This window comes from Myotis yumanensis, unplaced genomic scaffold (assembly GCF_028538775.1).
Source record: "Myotis yumanensis isolate MYYU_CA2020_CCGP unplaced genomic scaffold, mMyoYum1.0.hap1 SCAF_4, whole genome shotgun sequence".
Classification (NCBI taxonomy): Eukaryota; Metazoa; Chordata; class Mammalia; order Chiroptera; family Vespertilionidae; genus Myotis; species Myotis yumanensis.
The window spans coordinates 72,530,295-72,553,752 of NW_027223755.1; the positions used below are offsets into that span (position 1 = coordinate 72,530,295).

At 41.4% G+C, this 23,458-nt stretch overlaps 1 protein-coding gene across 3 annotated transcripts in view; it reads left to right on the forward strand.

Annotated features, from left to right (window-relative positions):
* Positions 1-23,458, forward strand: part of LOC139008839 (zinc finger protein 474-like) — an 89,068-nt gene that overhangs the window by 38,981 nt on the left and 26,629 nt on the right. For 2 of the 3 annotated variants that reach the window (XM_070412525.1, XM_070412524.1), the window contains 2 exons: positions 11,642-11,822; positions 14,809-15,539. In XM_070412525.1, coding sequence (XP_070268626.1) covers positions 11,642-11,822; positions 14,809-14,960 — 333 coding nt within the window. In that variant the 3' untranslated portion in view covers positions 14,961-15,539. Of the gene's footprint in view, positions 1-11,641; positions 11,823-14,808; positions 15,540-23,458 lie in introns of those variants that run through there. The other variant, XM_070412526.1, reaches the window with a different exon arrangement.

Sequence of the window (23,458 nt, forward strand, 5' to 3'; positions counted from 1 at the left end):
GCCTAGAGAGGTTCCACATTTGGAGGGTAGTTTTCAGAACTAAACCATCTGAATTCAAACATACCAATGGGCAGAGAAGTCAAGAAAATGCTTCCTCCACTCAGCGGGTCCCTTTCTCACCCTGCCCTGCGCCTTGACTGATTTCAGGTGGAACGGGCTCTGTGGCTGCCACACAGGCACCCGTCTACCTGACTTACTGTCCCAGAGAAAGAGCTGAGGAAAAAGTAAATAGTTCCTGAATAAAGGTGGTGAGTTAAGTGTGGTTATTCCCACTGTGAGGGCCAGTTCTCGTTTCTGAACCTAGCACAGCGCCTGGAACATTGCCTGCAACCAGATAATTCCTTCTGAGCCACAGCAGCTGGGCCGCCATTGTCCCTCGAGACGGCCTTTCCTGTAGATGCATTTCCATTTAGAGCAGGTCTCAAACCCCCGAATCACACTCAGCTGTGTTTTCAGCAGATGTCTCTGAGTTCTTTCTGCTCCCAGTGCAACTTGAGTATCAGCGTTTAGAATCCCACTGCTTTATTGGCTTCTGTGCAGTTGAAAAATATCTGATTAAGTCCAGATATTTACAGACTGGCCATACTGCGCTCATTCCCAGTCATGCTCCATCTGAGGAACAAAGTGCCACTAACACATAGGGTGGGATCAAGGTGGAGTCCGGGGATGGGGTACACACTGCCATGTGTATCTCTCCCATGGGCACCATTTTCAAGCTTTGCATCTTGTGACTTGTACCATGCAGATGATTAATCACAACCGGAGGGTTTGAAAGCTGTGTTAAGGTAGAGCACCTTTAATTTACTCAAAGTCATGGTTAAAGCCAATCGGACTGTTCCCTTCAAGATGCTTTCTCACCTCTGGGTTCCTTGATTTCTCTTTGACTCTTAGGTTAATGAATGTCCCCAAATGAACAAGGGGCATATGGCAATTTTGATGCAGGAATTGTTATGATGAAAACTTAAAAGGAGAAAGAGAGACCATTAAACTTTCTGCATTTTTGTTTGTTCCTTTCCAAGTAATGTGTGAAACATGTTACTTGGGGAAAGAGCCAGATATTCATTTGCATACATATTTGGTAATAAAAAAGGCACCTTTTACATTTTGATATGGCTGTTTGGGCACAGCCCACTAAAATGACCTCCTCAGAAAGAACAGGTGGACTGCGTCACTGACAGCAAATAAACGCAGCCAATCACTGCCTCCCAGTGAGCGAATGTGGAGGCTCCCTCTGTGCCCCAGGGGAAGCAGATATGTGATTGTACTTAGGACCTTCTCCAGTCAAAGCTCTCAGTGCTCTCTTCCTGAGGGGAATGAGCCTAAGATGATCACTTGGGGCTGGAGGAAGGTCAAATACAAAACGGAAGAAAATACTATAAAGGAATGACGAGTTTGAGGCAAAGGGAGCTTTTCAATATGTCTGGAATTGACTGAAGGAAGGGACTAACCTTTTATGTCTTTAGTACATACACACACACACACACACACACACACACACTCATAAAGGGCCATGAAGTTCCTCTTCCCGAAAGGTGAGAAGCTGGAGTTGGTTATGTCTCCAGCAGACCAGATGCCACGCACCCGGGCAAAGAGGAACAGGCCTGCTTCTCAAACAGATCCATCTCTGCTGGATGGGATTGTGTGTGGATGGCATTGTGGCCTCATGTACTTTCTCTGACAAAAAAATGGTAATGTCCTAGGGGGAAAATTCTCAATCAAATAAAACATTTTCTCATTTTCTTTAGCTTCCACCACCCCCCCCTTTTTTTATTTTTTCAACTGGAAAATTTTCTTGAGAGACAAGTTAAAGGTTTAGAATTTAGACCACTTAAAAATATTCTCCAGTTCCTGGCAAAAGCCACTCAAATACATTATTTGATTTTGGAATTTCATCTGACAATGTGTACTACTGACTTTGACTGCATTGTAGGAACACGGCAATGCAAAAGTACTTCACTAAACCAGGTCTGATGGGGTGGTGGTTAATCTGCTTTATTGAGGATTAATATTACAAACACTAAACTGCATCCATTAAACACAGGCAATTCAATAAGTTTTGACAGCTTTATATACCTGTTATATCACCACCATAATCAAGATATAGAACATTTCATCACCCACAAAGCTTCCTTATCTCCTTTGTTCCTCCTTCCACCTCCAGCTTCCAGGCAACCCCTGATTTGACTTTTAATCATTATAGCTTAGTTCGGATTTTATCTAAATGGAATCAGGCAATAATGTACTCTTTTGTGTCTTGCTTTGTTCAGCGTGATGATTCTGAGTTTCGTCCATGTTGGTACAAATGACAGCAGTTTTTTCTTTACTGCTGAGTAATGGTCCATTGGAAGGTGGTATTATACTTTGTTTATTCACAATGTTTCACATTGCATTATTATTATTATTATTATTATTATCACTTGAGAGTTCTTCAGTCTCTTTCAGTGCATGCAGAATGAGGTTGTATTTCCTCAATATGGGAGAATCAAGATGTTTTATATGAAAATTATAAATTGCCCCAAGCTTCTTTCTTGATCTGATTCCATCTCATGGGTATTAAGTCCTCATCCTTGAACTCAGGTCTCAACAAGATCAAGACACTTTGCATTACTTTTTTCATTGCCCTCTCTCTGCCTGACTCCCACAACAGCACAATACCCCAGCATGATTATTGCTGCTATCTTGTCATAGAAAGTGTTTGCTTCTAATACAAATCCCTACCCAGCTCCTGAGCCATGGCTAGCTTCTAATGACGTGAGGACGGACCAGCACCAAGGTGGGAAGGTTGGAGGACACAGGAAAGGTGACAACACTGACTACGCTCTCAAGGTCTGACCACTCCTGTTTGAGTCCTATATTGAACAGACTGATTCTTGCCTCCCCCCTTCCTCAACCAGTTTTTTCACTATGGACTATATAACTTTCATATTAGCATACTAGAGTACTATTGAACAGTTGCTGAATAGATCATGATGTTTGCTTGAGGGAGTACTCGCCACATCAATACAGTTCTACCGACTCAACACAGCCACTTCGAATATCACCCTCCTCACTGTCTTCTGGTCAAAACAATTCCCGCTTTTCCTGCTTCTGCCTCCCGTAGCACTCTGTCACCCTGTCAGGGCACTTACAAATGTTGCCTTCTGAGTTAGTAGTTTATTTGTTTGCATTTGTTACTAAGGAAAGCTAAGGATTGGGTTTCCCCATAACCTCCAGCATAATGCAGGTGCTATATTCAATTTAAATGCTTGTTGCTAGAAGGAACAGATGAGTAAAATCATGGAGACAGAAAAGTTGAGGACTGTGGCCTCTCACTTGGGGAATGGAGCTGAGTTTGGTGTGGCTAGCAGACCTGTTTCATGGGGCTAAGGTTGGGCATGAATGAACTCAGTATAAAGTATTTGGCCTTTATTCTGTAGCCATGGGGAACCACAGAAATTCCTGGTGTCACATCAGACAGACCAAGTTTTCGGAGGACATAGTCAAGTGCAGAGGGGAGGGGGGCAGGTGGGAGGCTGAAGATTTCTGGTGATTTGTCAGTCCAGCCACAATGGGCAACACAGGACCCAAGGGATGGTTCAATCCAGCCGTCCCCCAAATTATCTTTTGGCTGTCACTTTCAACACATGCTGGCTAATACCATATGGTCCCATTTAGTTATTTGTGGATTTATTTTTGACTAATGCAACCAAGCCAAGAAAACAAGCCTGAACAAAATTAAAATATCTAGAAGGACTATATTTAGATTATCTTATGGTAGAAACAGTCCTGTCCTCAGATTATTTTTCCAGGCCCTTGTTACTGCTTTTTAAAGTAATGGAGCAGAATTCTAGGACTTCAGTTGAGTTGCATCATGCAAGCATTTAACTGATGCATATTCAGCTGTGCACAGTTGGTTGACACAATAAAATGGTGTACTAGAATACTGGTAATATAATTTCAGATACTATAAATATTTTCATTTTGCATTGTACTGTTATTTTATGCTATGCAAAGCTGTATTCATCCCTAATATTATTTCTCATTTCAATTACTAATTTGATACTAAACTGTATTATATTAAACAAAGCCTTGACTATCATCTTTTATCAGTTATTCAAGGAATTTTCAGAAAGTTACTTGGGCTCCACCTGATTTTTCTGTTAAGTGTTGCTTCAGTTTTGACTCGAGTTCACTTTAAAAAATTATCCTTATAAAAATGACACAAATTCATTACAAAAACTTAAGCCATTAGGAAAGTATAAAAATTAGCATAAATTTACCCCCAAATTAGTTTGAATATCATTCCAAACACAGCTCTGTGTAGACAAACATCTATAATAATTAAAGTGTAATATGCTAATTAGACCGGATATCCTTCCAGATGACCTTCCAGATGAAGCCAGGGCTGTGAGGGAAGCCCGGGTCCCGGGTACCAGAAGGAAGCCGGTGTTTGCAGCCAGGGGAAGGAAGGCCTACTCTTGCACAGATTTCGAGCATCAGGCCTCTACTATAGAAATAATAGATATACAGATATTTTCATAGAAGTGAGCTCATTGTATCCAAGTTATTATTAATAGAGATTATATTTCATTTTACTTGAATTTGACTAAAAGAAACCAGTATAATTGGTGATATTGCAGAACCTCAGAAAAATATTTCTTCACTAAAAATATTAGTCTTTAAAGGCCCCACTAAAGTTAAAAAAACAAAAATAAATTATTAAAGTATTTGAAAAAATTTAACTCTATGCTTTAATTTTATATTGTTTTAATTGACTGATGGCCATGAGAGGTCTAAAGAACTTAGTATCATTAAAATCTTTGCACCTCTCCTTCCCTTGTCATTTTTATAAGCATTTTTATTGGTGAAGGTGTGTTTCTTTTATATTCTCTAACCATAATTTCTGGATGACTATAGAAATTATAGTAATCTTGCCTTGTTATATATTTAAATGAATTCATTGGCAGTCTTATAGTCCACAGCTTCAATATTTCTGAGCTTTTTTGTTGTTTAAATCTCTTGATTGCTTATATTTTATTAATTGATGTTTTTATAAAAAAGATTGGAAGTAGAGTGATTATATAATTTATTGACTAAACAGGAACAGTTTAGAGAATAAATGACAATGGGTATAATAGGGACTGTTTTAGACAAAGCAAGACTTAAGATAACCCTAAAGCCAGAAGTGGTGTATTTCATAAGTTTTTGAGGCATTTAAATAGTCCCAAATGGCTCCTTATATAAAGGAGCATCTATTTGGAAAAAAAATTTGTCTCTGACTAATGCCCAACAGCTCACTTCCTGGGGTTAATGGATGAGTTTTACAGAGTCTACCAATCATTCAAAATTTTATCCATAATTCTACATACATGTGTATTTTTCTGAGGAGATGATCATAGCCATCATTAGAATTTCAAAGGGGCCTATTGCCCAGAATTATCACCTACTAATATGTATTTCACATCAAATTTTCAAAAAGCTACATCCTTCAATCATGTTCTCCTAACTCTCCTGTAAATAAGATTGCACAACTATAATTTCACACTATTAGTACTTAGTATGTATTGTGGGATTAATATAAGAAATGACCAAATGCAGTGTGTTTCTGATCTTTTGTAAAACTGCTAGTAGTGACTTCCATTTTTTAAAAACATTTCTTACTGTTTTTGTTAATTCTCACCCTAGGATATTTTTCCATTGATTTTTAGAGAGAGTAGAAGGGAGGGGGAGAGACAGAGAGACACATGAATTGATTGCTTCCTGCACACTCCCCAACCAGGGCCAGGGTCCAAGCCTGCAACCAAGGTACATGCCCTTGACTGGAATCAAACCCGGGATCCTTCAGTGTGCAGGTAGATGCTCTATCCACTGAGCAAAACCTGCTAGGGCATGACTTCCATTTTAGTTTCAATATCTTTTTTTGTTAAGACTCACGCAATAATAGTTAATGTTAGAAATATTTTTTTCCTTCTAACCAATTGTTACACTTCCTCTGTAAGCTCTATTTGCTCTTGAGTTGTGTAGTTCAGTGGGTACCTTTCAGCCTGAGTTACCAGGGAGGTCAGCGAGAGCTGATTGAAGCTATTTGAAATAGACATCCTGGTCTAGTTTTATGGTGCTATGACCGTTCTTCTCCCAAAAATACCTCTTTTAAGTTGTTCACCACACCCCCCTCTTTTCTTGGTCCTTATTCTTTCCCCCTTGCTTTAATGGTGGTACTATTGCTGTTTGTTTTAAATTGTAAAAATGAATGGATGAATGACACCAAGTAGGAGAAAAGTTGTTAAATGTTCACTTCCCTTTCCATTGTTCAGTCCTGGCCTAAAAGATTGAACATGCGGGGTTCCTGACAGAGAAAAGACATTAACAAAAAGAAAAAAAAAGTGTGCATAGAAAATGAAATGATAATTCCAATAGTGGCCAGCAAAATGATTGAAAACATACGAGAGTTGGTGGATTCACGTTAAAAGAAATGCACACATGAAAGCATTCCCTGACGTGTTCAAGTGCCCCTGTCTGTATCCAGCCTAAACAGGCCTTCCCAGGAAACCGCAGGAACAGCCGCACGTGGTCTCCCTCCTCCCATAAAACAGTTTCCACCTGAAATAGCTCTTAGGGAGATTCAGAGGTTCACTTTTTGAAAACTCTTTTCCCTCAGTGTTTTAAAAGTAGTGCCTCTCCCCTCCCATGTCTGAAATGTTGACAGGAAAGCTGTGGATGGAGTCTTTGGCTCCACAGGAACTTCGACTTATCGGCTTCCCCTCTGCCTTCCTGTGATTACACTTTCCTGGAGTTGGCAGGCCCTGGCGAGGCCCCGTGTGGACAGGTCCTTGGGCAAACCTTCCATGGCCCGGCCTTGCTCTGCGAGGCCCTGTCACATTAGCCCCGGAGCCAAGAAAGGCCTCTGTCCCTTCCACCAGGCTCAGGGTCTCCTCTTCCTGTCTTCCCCACCTCCCACACACCCGCCTCCATCCGAAAGCAGGACAAAGAGACTGAAGGGTAGAACTTGGCAGTTGGGGTACTGGCAATAACCACAGGTTGGAGCCTGTTCCGTTTTCCCTGGAAATTTCAGGCTGACGATTGTGAAATTAACGGACAACAGAAGAGGGTCTCTTATCTCCATTCAGACCCACAGGGATGCATTTTTCTCTTGGGCTGTGTCTGGGTTGCTTGCACTTCCCCAGAGCATGGTTTAGGAGTGAGATGTCCAAAACCTAAGGATATGGCATACGTTGCAGGTTCAACTGCAGTTCAACCACAAATACAGAGCACGCGGGATGCTTTGGAAAATATAATATGGAACATCTCAGCCTTTTTATGGTATTAATTTTCTCCCACATCCCTCAAGTTATTTTGTGTGTGTGTCTTCTGGCCTCTGTGCCTGCCTCTCTTTCTTCTAATTTTTCCTCCTAAAAAGAAACCTTCTGACAATGTGACACGAATGCCTTCATTTATGACCCATGCCATTTATTTTGCTTATACGCTTGGTTAAATGCTGGATTTGGCTCATACGGTACTTTCCATTGGGAACTTTAATAAACTCATTATCCTCAAAGCAAAAAGAATAACTTTTCCTTTTTAAGCTAAAAAGTCTGCATTTAATTAATGTTTCAAGTAAATAAACATGTAAACCATAGTAAGGAACTTTGGGGTATTTCTAAAATTATTACTTCTGCTTTATTCTTTCTCTTAAGTCTTGAATTCCACTAATATGTTTAAGTCACTTTTTAAATGTTAGATGCTACATGGCTAATAACAAGGAAGGATTGACAACTATTTAGTTATTTTGACAAATGCAACCTATTACCATAATGCAATACAGAATAATAGAGTAAAATTTTTTTTACCTCAAATTAAAGTGCTTTTTTTTAAAAAAAAAATTAGATCCTCAGTGAGTAACTCCATGTTCCATTTTGCTTGGTCTAAATTAATTGTGGATCTACTCACCCATAATCTGTTGTTTCTGCTTGGCTATGCACACATCATGTATGTGCTTTCTTCTGATTTTAATCTTCCTCTGTGCTTTCTGCACTGTAGGTGTAACCTCCAACAATCTTAGTGTAAAGCAGGCTAATTCTAAGACACACACACACACACACACACACACACACACACGTTACCATGTTTTATTTCCCCAGGAAGACCACACCACCAACTTAGTTTCTGCTTTCATGCCATCCAGTGCTACTTAAGAACATATTGGAAAAAGTCCTTTAATTCCACTAACATTTCTTGCAGCTCAACATTACTGGGTCTTTTCCATTACTGGGTGAGTATTCTTCCCTAATTAAATCACATTACATTCCTTGCAGTGCCTAATCCCAGTATTTTTCACTATTCAATTTTCCAGAATTTCAATCGCTTTATTCTCTGAAGATTGCTCTGCCTCATCCTTAGAAAACTAAGTCCATCTTATGTGAGCTCCATGAGCACCTCCCTTCTCTACAACAACCTTCCTCTAACTTCATCTATTTCCTCCCCTCCCTCGGAGGCTGCCATTTCCCATTACACCTTGATTACATCTCCTCCTCTGAGGCCTTTTAAAAATTGATTATCCCTTTCCTCTAAGGCCTGCATTCTCTCTTTCTGCCAAACACACTCCTATCCTAAAAACAACAACAACACAAATCCTTCCTCAATGGTACTTAACTCTCAAATTTCTTCTCTGCAAACTTTTTGCACATACTGGTATATTCCTCTTCTCCTCGACCTGCTGTTTACCTCCTAAAAATTTAGTTTTTATTCTTATATCCATTGAAACTGAACTCTCGAAAGTCACTGATTTGTAATCTATCGGTAACCAAATCTAACTATCTTTTTCAACCACCATTCCTCTCTGTAGTATTTGACAAAGTAGCATTTGACAGCGTCTTTCTGGAAACCAAAAGTGTTTCCAGAATTCTGAATGGAGTCTTGCATCTCCATTCCCTGTTACTTGAACTGCAAACTTGAACCTTTTATGTCTTTCTCTTGCTCAATCTCCTTATTGCAGATATTCGCCCAAGAATTTTTCTCCAAACTCTATATACTCCTTTTCTGGAATTTTCATGGTATTAGATGTCTTTTCTGTGTGAGCAGAGCTGGAGCTCACTAGTCCTGAATTACAGGCCTCTATCTCCAGTTTAGGCTGGATTTATTCACATTTAAATTCTGTCACTATGTCAAATGCAACAGGTCCAGAACAGGTTCTATTTTTTTCTCCTCCCCCAACCTGCCTTTCTTGATTTCCCCCTTTCAGGAAGTCACACCACCGTCTTCCCTGTTACCTAGGATAAAACGTTGGCGTTCTCTTGGACCATGATTTCCTTATCCCCAATGCCACGGGAGTTCAAGCTCTCGTAGATGTGCTGCCCTGATGGCCGGTTTAGATACATTACAACCAGACTAACTTTCTCTAAGTGCAGTTATAGGTTACTCCCCTGCTTAACAGTTTCCTATCATTTTGGTTTTCTTGGGCAATTTTTACCTGCTTTCTGTCTCTCAGTTTTAATTTCCCATATATTTACGCATGCCGCCCACCTCTAGATTCTTTAACATAGAATTATTTTAAATAATTATTTTAAGTATTAATTAAAATAATTATTTTTTAAATAAGTACTTAAAAACCCTGATAATCACAATATGTAGGCTATACCTTGATCTGGTTACACTTAAGATCTCATGGACCCTAATTTCTGTGTGTGTGTGTGCACAAGCACATGCTTTATAATTTTGATTGAATGCTGGACATTGTAATATTCTGAAGTAAGTTATACTTATGCCCAGAAATGAGTATGCCTCTTCTGTCAGGCTGTGAGTATAAGTGGTTGTCAATGGAGTCTGTAATTTAGCAGGGCTTGGACCTTGTCTTTGCTTTAGTTATGTTCTATGCACTGCAGCCTTTAAATTCCCCTCGTGGTAAACTGCTTCTGTCTTGCACTTAGTGTAAGGCAGAGGTTCTCAACCTGTGGGTCACGACCCCTTTGGGGGTCGAACCACCCTGTCACAGGGGTTGCCTAAATGCATCCTGTATTCAGATATTTACATTACAATTCATAACAGTAGCAAAATTACAGTTATGAAGTAGCAACGAAAATAATTTTATTGTTGGGGGTCACCACAACATGAGGAACTGTACTAAAGGGTCGCGGCATTAGGAAAGTTGAGAACCACTGGTGTAAGGCCTGGAGCCAAAGGGCTTCTCCCCGTTCTCCTGCTGCACTCTTAGGCCCTGGTGGACCCTACATGCCTGCAACAGAAAGAGAGTCCTCTTATTGTCACCCCATCTCCCAGCAGTAAACTGCTCTTATCCGGTACTCAGTACAAGGCCTAATTCTCTAGCTCTACCCTCAGATTTAGGCAGGCCCTGAGTTCTAGTCTTAGGGATGGTTTTTCTCAATGCTCCTGCCTCTCTCCAGCATTAGCTGGTCACCTCCTGTTACTGGGTGTAAGACCTCCTGGGTGGGGGAGAGGGGTTCTGGTCATCTGTCCTGCCCCTTAATGAAGCAGACAACTGCTGTCCATACTCATGTAAAGTAGGAGTGTGGGAGGTTTTCTCTTGGTTCTGCTGATCCACTATCAAACTTAGGCAATCCCTTTAGTTCATTAATTTATCTTGCAACTCAGAGTCTCCATGGCCTCAAAAATTATGATTCTGCAGGTTATCTGGTTTGTTTGGAAGCAATGTTTCTTATTTTATTTTATTGTTTAATGTATTACAAATAGTAGTACATATGTCTCCTTTTCCCCCCATTGAACTCCCTCTGGCCTCCCCTACCCCCTGGCATATGCCCTAACACCCCCCCCCTCCCCCCCCCCCCCCGCCAGTGTCTGTGTCCATTGGTTATCCTTATTCTTGTAACTTTCCATAGAAGCATTTTACTTTCCCTAGTGCATTTTACCTTCACTCTTCCTTAGATTTCATTCTCCCAGAAACAAATGCTGAGAAAAGGATTTGAGTTTAAGTACTTTGTTTGGGAGGTAATCCCAGGCAACCCCAGTAAAGTAGTGGGAGGAGAGACAGGGAAGAGAAGGAAGCCTCAATAGTGTGTTAATGAACAATTGAGATGCAGTCCCGGTGGGGGCTCTGGAAGACTGTTTGGAATTAGCCTGAGGGAGGAAGCTGGGTATACATCCACCAACTTCCACCTGTAACTGAGTAGCTATTCAGCCTGTGGGTGGAGCCTACTCCAGGTCAAAAATGGCAGAGAATCACAGGAACTTGTAGTACAAAGTTGTTTACACAAGAGAATGTGGGCAGCATAACACTGTTATAATCTCTCCAATGACACATTATTTCTCATATATATTGGTTTTTGAGAGGATGATTCATACTTAATTTATCATTGTATTATCCCATCATAGAAAATAGTCAGAAGATCAATATTTATTAAATGAAAAAAATATATTTTATCAAGTACCAATATGTAGAATTATGCTTAGCTCATCTTTATTTTCTATCCTCCTCCCAAACCCACAACCTCACCCGACCCTAATCACTCAGATAAATAAGTTGGTTCTCTTAATTTCCAAGGAGGTGAACTTCAACAGACTGATTGGAATTTTTAAAAAACATTGATTTCCTTGCTAATTTGAATGTATAATAAATGTAATTTCCACACTTTATAACTTTAAAGTATAATTTCCTAAACATTATCTAACAGACATTTTCTGTTGTTTGTAGCCAGCAATGATTAGGCGTCCTCCAACAATCATTTGCTACATCTGTGGTCGTGAATATGGAACAAAATCGATTGCCATCCATGAGCCACAATGTCTGAAAAAATGGCATAATGAAAACAACTTGCTGCCTAAAGAGTTAAGGAGACCAGAACCTAAGAAACCTGAAGTCAGGGCCATTAGTGGTAAGTTTTTGGATGAAAAGACTTGAGTGCATAAGGGGAGACATTTCTCTTTATAACTGTAAGAGTAGAAATATTCTTTTCTCTCTTGTTCACACAACTAAAAACAATATTTACTGTCCTGGCTACAGTTGAATAGGAAAAATAGTTCTGGAATGCCTGCTCAAAGTGTTGCCCACAGATGCTGAGACATAAAGACACAATGTCTTGGCAAAACTGCACAAGGAGAGGGACCCACTGGAATTCACATCTTTCTCAAAAGTTACTTTCATATGTTATCAAACGTAATATTTAAAAACAATGAAGCTTAAGAAAACACACCTTTGGGGCCATCCGGTGACATGTTTGCAAATATGAATGCATCATAGAGTTTGTAGAACAGGAGTAGCAAACTCAAGTGCTTACAGGGTCTACTAGTCAGGTTCCAAAATGGAATAAATTGGTCCAGGTATGAAAAGAGGGGCATGAAGACTATGGGAGCTGGAAAGTACTAGCTCCCTCTAAAGTAGACAGCTGCTGCCCAGTTTCAGCTGGTGTTATCATTAAGAAATTTAATTAGTGGGGCTGTGCCTTTCAAAAATACAAAAGAAACTGGAAATCTAGACATCTGTATGAAATAGCCACATTTTAAAATTTTTACCATTAGTACTTTGATAAGCAGTGCACAAGCCAGATGAAACTGGAACTCCATACACTACCATGTGTGGCCTTGTTACAGAACCTTATGCATATTCTGTTAGGGTATGAGAATAAAGTAGTTCAGAGAATATTTTTGTCATATAAGCTCTGACTTTCTCATTTTTACCATTGTCATATTCTCAGTCGATCCTCTAATTCCCCTCAAAAGAGTATCATTCTTGGTTTTAAGAGGAGTATTATTCAGTTCATTAATTCTCCTTATGTAGCCATAGATTTCCAGAGCTGGAAGGTTCCTTGGAGGTTATTTAGTATCATTTAGTCCAAAGCACTCCTATTAGAAATGTGACCAAAAAGAGTTTTTAACGACCCACAGAATGGAATTTAGATTATCATAATAAAGTTCTAGATCAGTGGTTCTCAACCTTCCTCGCAACCTTTTAATACAGTTCCTCACGTTGTGGTGACCCCCAACCATAAAATTATTTTCGTTGCTACTTCATAACTGTGATTTTGCTACTGTTATGAATCATAATGTAAATATCTGATATGCAGGATGTATTTTCATTGTTACAAATTGAACATAATTAAAGCATAGTGATTAATCACAAAAACAATATGTAATTATATATGTGTTTCCCGATGGTCTTAGGGGACCCCTGTGAAAGGGTCGTTCGACCCCCAAAGGGTCGTGACCCACAGGTTGAGAACTGCTGTTCTAGATGCTTCTATAATTCAACTTTTCACAGTTCTTGCTAAGAGAAGGACTCTGAGTAGAGATGGGGAAAAAAACTCAAATGAAAATTAGAGCATTTGCATACAAAAATATTGTTTGCCTCATTGAAGCTCTCTCCCAGCAATTCTCATTTGATATCACAAATGTGTTTTGTTCACTTCTGATCTTTATCACTTTCTCTGCTTTGAACATAATTATTACAAGTCTAGAAGAGGTGTAAGAAATGACTATTTTGAAAGCCGTGGTGGGTTCATTCATCTATTATTGTTGGAAAAATTAGACCCTTTAACTACACCCCCTGTGATTTTCCTGTTGAACTTGGGTTATTTTCATTTCTGAAGGGGTCTTTCCTCTCTAGACCAAGAGAATTCCCATGACCACTTCCACCCCATGGAGTTACTGTAGCCATAGAGTTCAAATAACCCTTCCTACAGATCCAAAGTCACAGCCCTATGCAAACACCATGAGAGATGTGATGAATCATCTGACAATGAATAGTCTGGAATTTTTAGTCCATTTTAAACCTTATGAGTAAGAAGAAAGTCAGTGCCATTATTTTTGCAACCGTTTTCAAAGCACTGAAAAACACTTTCATATCCTATGTAGAAATTGATACTTGCTTTATCCAAAGGAGAAATACTAGATTTGCTGGATTTTAATTCATTTTCCATGAAGAAAAGAAACCAATAATTAAAGTAGGCATGTTAAGGAATCTGAAGTTTACTATGGTGGTGTGAACCATTAGACAGAAATCATCTGAGAATTGCCTGGGCTTTCACGAGGAAATATATGCTATGAAAATGAGAAAAACTATGTTATATATTTTTGAGGACCTGGCTATACTTTGGGGGCCTATTTTGGGAGATTCTAAGACATAGTCAATTTAATGTACTAAAGTAGTTCTATTTAAATAAGGTTCATTAAAGCTAAATCCCACACTGTTTCTCTAAAATAAAGCCATATGCCTTTTTCCTCTGCTCTGCCAATGAAGATTATACATCTTTCAGCTGTCTTCTTTGTTTTCCTAAGGGCACTTCTTCTCGTCAGATTAACTATTCTGTTTGCATTCTTCATTTTAATTACTTAAAGAATCTCCGAGTTTATGGCCTTAAAGAGATGATAAATTTTTATGATATAATTTATCTTAAATTCACTCGTGACTGTCGGTGTTGGCCTCTAAAAACATTCCACTGAAGGATTACGGAAGAGGAAAATACAAATACATGTTCTCTTTCCTTTGTAAGTTTATATTTAGAGTCAACTGAAAGAAGGCCAAGAGTTATATTTGCAACATAATAGTGTGTAAGCAAAGATGTTAATAATTAGTACAGAATGCATATCGTAGCACATAAAACAATGTCTTTCCCTTTTTAAAACCCAGGGAGCAAAAAGCCTCTGGTTCATAGCAAACTTTCCTCAACCCTTGAGTGAACAGCACTTTTTTTTTCTCTTTTTTTGGCCAAAGCAATACGACTTGTTTAAAAGCCTCAGTCAACAGGTATTTCCTGAAAATATTTTCCATAAAAAGTAGAATATGGTTCTCCACAATGAAAACGGATCCATTTTACCATTTTCTTTTCCTTTTCTTTCTTTCTTTTTTTTTCTTTAACTTCCCAGCCAAAGGTTTCTATGATCTCGATTCCTTAAATGAAGCTGCTTGGAGAAGTGCCCAGAGCCAGTTGGTTCCCTGCAATATTTGTGGGCGTACCTTCCTGCCAGACAGACTGATTGTTCACCAACGATCCTGTAAACCAAAAGTCACCAAGTAAAGCCCGTTCTCTCTGTGAAAGTGTTACAGGAATGAATCCTTTGGAAAGAGATCTGGGTGTGGTGAGGAGGAGGAAAAGTTGGAGAGGAGAGGAACAATGGAAATTGGAATGAATCAAAGTCCTAGCACAGGAAGCCCACTGCTTTGGTGGCACACGTGTAACCATTGGGTGGTGGGCAAATGCGTGCGCATGTCACACTTGTGTCAGGCAGAAGCACAAGTGGGCTGCCCTTCCTCAGACCTGGCACTTTTGTCTCAAGGAAATTTCGGAGCCAACTATTGCCATCTCTCCCCCACTCTATTTCCCTGAGTGAGAGTTTGAACCTTGCAATCAGGACTATTATTCAGTGAACAGAGGCTTTGGGTGGCGATTTCAGGCAACTCCTTAGTCCCAAGAAAAACTGGACTCCTCCCCAGACCTGTGCTGACTGAAATAACATGCCACTCCCCGCTCCCTCGGATCCAGGGAAGTGTTTTTAATTGAGCTGTTGATTTGGAATCTTCTTTTCTCTAGGAGATCATTCAACAGGAGAGACATTCAAAAAAGGGCTGAGCACTTCTAATACTGGAACCATATCTAACGCATATTCTCTTACTGAAAGTGAGAAATGCAACGGGGAAATTTCAGAAGCAGTGCCAGCCTCAGATGTCAGGAGATTGCTCAAGTGCGATTCATCAAATGGGTGGAGGCCCCTTCCTTCTATAGGAGAAGTCCAGCGAGAGTTCTCGTGCCCTCAGAGGGGCTTATAGGTGTTTTATTGTTGAGGCTTAAATGCCTGCCAGGAAGTGCGGTGCCTCCCCACCCAAGTCCGTGCACAGTAAGTGGGTTGTGAGACTGCTCTGTGTTTTCAAGTCTTTGAATGTGTATTCATAGAGGCAGGGCTCTCCGGGGAGGAGGCCAGGGCCAGGGCGCTGCTCTGCCCAGGAAATTCTGCTCCCCCAGGCAGCACTGCTTCGTCTGGACTCCCAGCAGCTTTGCTTGAGATCTTTGTTCATTTAGTGGCTGAATTTCAGGGCCATTCTGGATTTGCTGGGTTCCTACAAGCTTGCATTCATGACCGTACATAGCACAGTTAGCCCCCGAACATACAAGCAATGTTCAACCTGCTGTTTTGGTCATATACCTCTGCTTTATAAAAGGTTAGGTTAAGAGAATGGTGCTAATCATTCATGGGTTTTTGTTGTTGTTGCTGTTGTTGTTGTTGTTTTTTCTGTTCCAAAAGAAACAAGAGATACCTTTTTTAAAAAAGTCTTTAGATACCCTCCAATAACATTATCATCTTGTGCAAGACATAGCATTTACCGACTCACAGTGGATGGTTTAGTCTTGCTAACAAAAGTGACAACATTTAATACATAGTCGTTGTACTGTGGGTTAGTGCTTCCTATGCATCAGATTATGTATATCTCACATCAGCCCTGCATGTAAGTATCATTATCCTTAGTTTACACATGAGGAAACTGATACTTAGACTAAACAGTCTTTCCAGATCACAGTGAGCTTGAGTTCAGGGATGGAGCAGGAAAGCAAACTCAGAACTGTTGGAATTCCAAACCCATAAGCTCATCCATTTCCACTTATAGGCTAGATACCATCATTAATTATACTAACTAGACTCACACAAATGAGCTGACACAGGTGAACAGTTTTGTGCAATGTTTAGTAACTCAGGCAAATGGGAATGTTAGCACACCTACAGTGTGCCTGCCGGTCTGGATTTATCCTACACTGAGGTAAAGACAAACATTTGAACAGTGTGATGTTTCAAAAGACACTTCTGCGTTGTGCTGACGTTCAAAGTCAAGGAGCAGGGAAAGAAAGGAAAAGTTCTGGCCTCCACTTGGGAATGAGTTGCCACTCAGGGTTTGATAAAGAGACTCTGGGGCACTTTGCTTTCACAGCATGACTGAAAATAAAGAAATAAAACGAAAGGACTTCATCTGTAGGACTATCAAGCCTGTGAGTTCTTGAAGTGGTGGGAAAAGATGAGCTCTTGTAGGAACTGTGATGTCCACAGGAACCCGTGAGCCAGCGTGAGGGCCACCCCAGCCATCAGCAAATGTCCCTTGGAATTAAATCTAGAGCAAGCTCCCCTCCAAGTCCTACCCAGGCCGACCGACCCTGCTGAGCGTCGGAGACCAGGTACGTTCAGAGTGGCATGGCCCTAGCTGTGTGCTGTGGAAGCAGTGATGACAGGAGGAAGGAGGCTTGTGTCTTGGGGGGGTTCCAGCCACAGGGAGCTTATGGGCAGTCCAGTGAGGTTGATGACGTTTTTAGCATAAGAATTACATAGAGTTTCTGTCCTGGGTTGTTCTAAATCCAGGGGCTATGCTGGTCACTGCCCCCCGAGGGAGACACAATCAGTGGTGTTTCCCAGTTCGGCCTGGATGTGGCAGCGAACAGCACCACAGGCCCCATCGGCGTCTCTGCTTGTGGGGCTCTGGCACTCACAGGGACTGTCTTTCCTGGAAGCCCCCCAAAATAATAATACAAGATAAGTAAATCTAGAGCAAGCTCAGTGGTAAGGCCATCAATCTAAGAGTTCCCGCCATTATCAAGGCAAGTCATCAAAGTCCCACTAATAGGACAGAGCTCACCTGCTCTCTGCCAAGTGCCCTCCCCGCAGTCAGCTCACACCTCTGCAGAGAAATAATTTTCTTAACAATGGTTGGCACCTCCATGAGCCATGACTTTGAACCTTTTGATGGTTCCCATAGATACTCTCCTAAAGGATGAAGAGCGGGTGCTAGATGAAGGTATTGGAGTTCTCACTCTTACCCAGGCAGTTACTGATCTGGGCCATAATGTTATTCAGGCACCAAACAACGTCTTTCCCTCAATGTTCTGTTAACTGGTGCTGCACAATCTTGAATTCCCCTCTAGCTGAGGTTATGGGAAGAATTTCAGGACTTTTTGATGCTCCTTTTGCACATCGACTTCACAGCAAAGATGAGGGCCTGTCCTATCAGAAGGGACCACTGGGGACAGAACAAGCATGTCCCAGTAATGGGAGCGAAAAGAAAGACTCTTTCTTCTGTGAGCAGCAGGGGAATCTGTTTGCGCTCCCTATGGGAGGGTTCCTGGCAGTCTTATCAAGCAGCCTTGGAAGCGTTTCCAAATGGGGTCCTAGTATTTCCAAGAATGGCTCCAGATGACATTGCCTCAGTCTGGGGAATACCAGCCCAAGTCTTCCATGGAAAAAGAAGCTGCTCCATTTGTGAGCAGGGGAGAAACTGAGGGCAGATGTGCCCAGTCCAGTACCCCCTTGGTCTTCCTGTACTTGTCTGCTTCTGACATTAGTAGTGTTTTTTCTTTACACCCTTGTCTAACCAACAACTCATATGGCTTTAATCTGGTAACAGATTAAAGGGCAGAAAGTGTGGCCCTTTCCTTTCCCAATGCTGAGGGGTCCATTCCCTCCTCTGGCGATGGTCCATCTTCTTTTACCATTGACTACTTTCCTACTGACTCACTTTCTGGCCCACAGAAACTGCTGTGCCTGTTTCTGCCCTGCCCACTCTGTGTGCACTATGACCAGAAATGAAGAAAAAAAATAAGATTTTCCTGCACTTGGGAAAGCAGTCAAGTTTTCAGTGGGCCAAATTGGATGCTGTAGGAAGAATGTACACCAGGAAAAACATTAAGTCACCACAGGATGGTACATCTTTATGCGTAGCTCTTTTTAAAATATATATTTTTTTTTATTGATTTCAGAGAGGAAGGGAGAGGGAAAGAAAGATAGAAACATCAATGATGAGAGAGAATTATTGATTAGCTGCCTTCTGCACAACCCCTACTGGGGATCTAGCCTGCAACCTGGACATGTGCTCTTGCGGAATCGAACCCGAGACCCTTCAGTTCACAGGCTAACGCTTTATCCACTGAACCAAACTAGCCAGGGCTATGCTTAGCTCTTTTAATATTTTGTTATAAAAATGTTTAAATAGATATACTTACAGGGAAAATCTTATGTTCTCTACACACCCAGGCAAACTTAGTTTTTGACATTTCCCTAAGATTGAATTTGAATGGTTTAAATTTCAAATACTACTCTTATACAGAGGAAGATGGAGGTGACAGGGGCAGGTGCTGAATGTTCTCATCATGCCGTTTAATTCTACTACTAGAAACAAGACATTAAGCCAGCATGCATTTAAATCAGCTGCAAGTGTGGTAAAGAAGCCTGACCTAGGCATCATGAGGGCTGGGTCTGCTCATTGATTCACACTGATCACCCTAAAGGCCAAGCTTTTTCAGATGATTCTTAGTTGAGAGTGTGTTAGGCAAAGAATGGTCCCTCAAGGATGTTGACGCCCTAGTCTCCAGAACTTGTGACTGTGTTGCCTTGCATGGTAAAGAGACTCTGCAGATGTGGTTAAGGTGCTGGGCCTTATAATGGGAAGAGAACCTGGGATTACCTGGATGGGCCCAATGTAATATAACGAGTCCTTATAAGAAGAATAAGGAGGAAAAATAGAGGTGAGAGAGATGGCATCATAAAAAGGGTTCAAAACCCTGTTGTTGGTTCTGAAATGTAGGGAACTAAGTGCAAGGACCCGAGAGAAGCCTCCAGGAGTTAAGGGAAGCCCCAGCAGATTACCAGCAAGGAGACTGGAACCTCAGTCCTATAACCACAAGGAACTGGATTCTGCCAGCAACCTCAATGAGTAAGGAAACAGATTCTCCCCCGGAGCCTGCAGCCTGCAGGAAGAAATGCAGCCCTGCCAACAACTTGTTTTTATATGTTGAATCCAGGGTCGAACTTCTGACCTTCAGACCCGTAACGAAGTAAATGTTTGTTGTTTAAGTTACTAAGTTTGTAGTAACTTGTTATGGCAGCAACAGACAACTAATAGAAGAAGCATCTATGTGGCATAGGGTAGGACCAATAAAATTTTCTATTGATCAGGGAAATAGAGTTCTCACCTCCATGAGGGACACTGGCCACTCCACTGCTGGCGTTAGTGAGGGGGCACCATAGCCAACATTCAGTAGGGGCAGTGAGTCCAAGATTTGCTACCCCTGAATACACAGCTATTGCCCAACATGTACAAATTGGATGCAGATATTTAATGTTATGTTTAATTATTGTAATTTTAATGTTCTGTTAATATTTTTAACCATAAAATGGATTCTGTAATAGGTACATACTTGTTTTAAAAATAATGAATGGACAAATGCAGTTGAATTATTTGATGATTGACTTTTGGTGCCAATGACTCCGTGGCCTTGCCCTGCCCATCTGTCTGTCCTTTCCATGAGCTATGGAAGGAAAATAGGGGCATAAGCTAAAATAGTAGTGATTATTGTTAGAGGAATCTCTAAATAAGGTATTGACTGAAAATAGTCAAAATACCCAATTTCTGAAAGTGCAGATAGGGTGTGAACAAATCCCAGCGTCATGATTTTCACCAGCGCTTTCCCGAGGGGCCGTGTGCACATCTATAAAGTATACTGGACCATCTAAACGACTTGCTTAAAATGTAGAGAAAGGGTGGGCCAAAGCACCTGATCTGAGGACCAGCATTCAGCAAATTATCAAGAAAGGTTTGCTTTCAGTGCCTTCGTCCCCCCTCTTTGAACCTTTTGCCCTTCCCCTTCACTCATCAAGGTTTCTCCAGGGCCCCACCTTCCACTGACTACTGCCCAGACTTCTGTTTCTTTTGGAAACAGATATTTCCATCCTCCAGATATTTCTCCATCTCTCCCAACCTGCCCTTCAACATTTCACTGCCTGGGTCTCTTTCTCTGCTCTTCATTAGGTATTTCTTGAGAAATAAACATAAGAAAGTCATCTATGTTAAGGGGGTTTATGGATGACAGTGGTTCAATCTTTTCAGATGATACAGTTGTTTTAAAGGAAGTTTCTTAGAAGTAGTGTATCTTTATCCAAAATAACGAAACCCACATGGTGAAATGGAAGTCAAGAAGGCATGGGGAGTGGGCCTCTTCTTGACCATTAGTGTCCTTTATAACTACACAAAGACCTCTGCTAACTCCATGTCTGAGCCAGGGCATCTCTAATAGCATATCCATTTGCAGCTGGTATTAAGGTGGGCCAGCTGCTGTAACAAACAGACCCAAACAATATAATGGCTTAAATAATATGGACATTTATTTCTTGCTTGAAAAAGAGCCTGGAGCAAGTAAACAGTTTAATGATATATACACTGAGTGGCCAGATTAGTATTACCGGCCAGATTATTATGACCACCCCATCAGTACTTCGTTGGGCCACCTTTTGCCTTTAATACTGCAGTGATTCTTCTTGGCATTGACTCCACGAGATGTTGAAAGGTGATGCGAGGAATCTGACACCATGCCTGATGAATAGCACTTTCCAGTTCTGTGAGATTTGATTGTTGTGGAACCAACTGCCTAATGGTTCTTTTAACTTCGTCCCACAAATGCTCCATTGGATTGAGATCTGGTGATTGTGGAGGCCACCTAAGCAAGGTAAAGTCTCCCTCATGTTCTTGAAACCACTCCTGCACATTACGAGCACCGTGGCATGGCGCATTGTCTTGTTGGAAGAAGCCATCTCCATTGGGATACGCCATCAACATGATAGGATGAACCTGATCAGCAACGATACTTAGGTATGTTGTGCTATTCAGACATTTATAATGATCTGGCCCTCTAGCAACTTCAGCAGGAAATTATAACTAATTTGCCTGCAAACGTCAGGTGGTCATAATAATCTGACCACTCAGTGTATATAACTCCATGAAATCATTCAGGGCCCTAAGCTGCTTCTCTGCCATTTTCAACATGTGGCACTCAAAAATTGCCCTGGGAGCTCCCTTCCTTGCAAGAGAAAATAGCTCATTTTGCAGGTTTGTATGGCCAGACCTGGAAGAAATGCTCACCATTCCACTCACACTCATTGGCTAAATGTCAGCCACGTGGCGTCCCTAAGTGCACAGGGGGCTGGACGCTGTGTTCTCCCTGCAGCAGCAGGAGGCAGAGGCGAATGGGATGTGGAGGAACAAGTAGTAGCCTTGCCGTGCACCTCAAAGGCAAATCTATCCCTGGCTTTTTGTTAGGGCACCACTTTCCCTCTTGAAGGAAACTGACAATATTTGGACACAAACCGAGGAGGACAGGACACTGTTTTTACCATCAAGGCAGACAAGATGGATAAATTAAGACAAAAAAGTGAAACTAAAAATTGCAGCCATTTTCATATGTCAGGAATAGCAGTATCACTTTTTGAAGGACAGATTTTTTTTTAACTGTTTGAGGAAACACTCTAAAAGGCATTTTAAATATGCGACGTTTAGTCCTGGGTTTAGTTGCAACAAAGAGGAGAGAGAGAATTTTGCAAAATAATGTGAATGGCTGCCTTTATAGCAGTGGAGCTGATACCAAGTCTTAAATGTTCCTTTCCTGCATTCTAATTCTGTGTATTATCTTCAAGCCTTCGCCTGTTAGCTGTGCTGGGGTGTGGGATGGAGTTGTGAAGTATAAGGGGAGTCCATGTCTACACATGGAAAAACATTAAAAGCACTTGGAACTGCCCAGACCATACCAAGCAGCATTTAGGAGCAAGGGATGGCCAGCAACAGCCAAGGCAGGTGTGTACTCTCCGGTCATCCTCAGAATCATCTCAGTAGAGGACCGGGATTTCTGACACGATCTAATGGGAGCTTAGATTTCGATTATTTGGTTGGCAAAGTGGTCTGCAACCCCAGAAGGCCAGAGAACCTGGGCATATGGTTAAGCATGCTCCAATTAAACATCAGCGAACAACCTGAGACTGTGTGTAACTGTGGCAAGTGGTGCTGAAGAGCCCCTCACTCCTGCAGCCAGTGCAGATGAGAGGACTGACATTGCTAGGAAGACCTGCGGGCAGAGGGAGGCTGGAGCTGGGCCTGACAGGATGAACTGGTAGAGGCAGACGGGGCACTAAAGGACACCCCAGGAGGAGGGCCACAGAAATTGTGTTCTACTCCAAGAATTGCCGATGGTATGTTTTGTTTCCACTCTAATTGGCTTGTTTTTCTCTATTACTCCCTGGGGTTTGTCCACAGGATTTCCTGATACTTTGATAAAGCATGTTACTTGGCCTGAATCTGGCACGTTTTCTAGACCACAGCTTCCTCACCAGTGTGCCCGGCATTGATGTGCTAACACGTGAATCCCCTCGGCCCTCCAGTTCTGTCTGCCAGGGCCCGTGGGGGTGGCCTCTGGCTGTAAGCAGCCCCGCTGGCTAACGCTAGTGTGCGGTACCAATATCAGCATTTGCTGTAAAGTGAAACACAGTGGAAAGTTCTACGTTCTTTACAACGACAAGTGGCATTGGTCACAGGGAAGACGAATACAGATACTTTAGACGGTTGGATCCGCTTATTAAAAAAGTTACCAAGGTTCACGTTGTAGTTACTTGCTCTGCCTAAAATTGCCTTTTTTTCTCTCTGTGTGACATAATTCCTGCCCAACTCCTATTATCAATGTGCTGTTTCCCAGAGAAGTTAAGAACCCAGATCCAGAAGGTG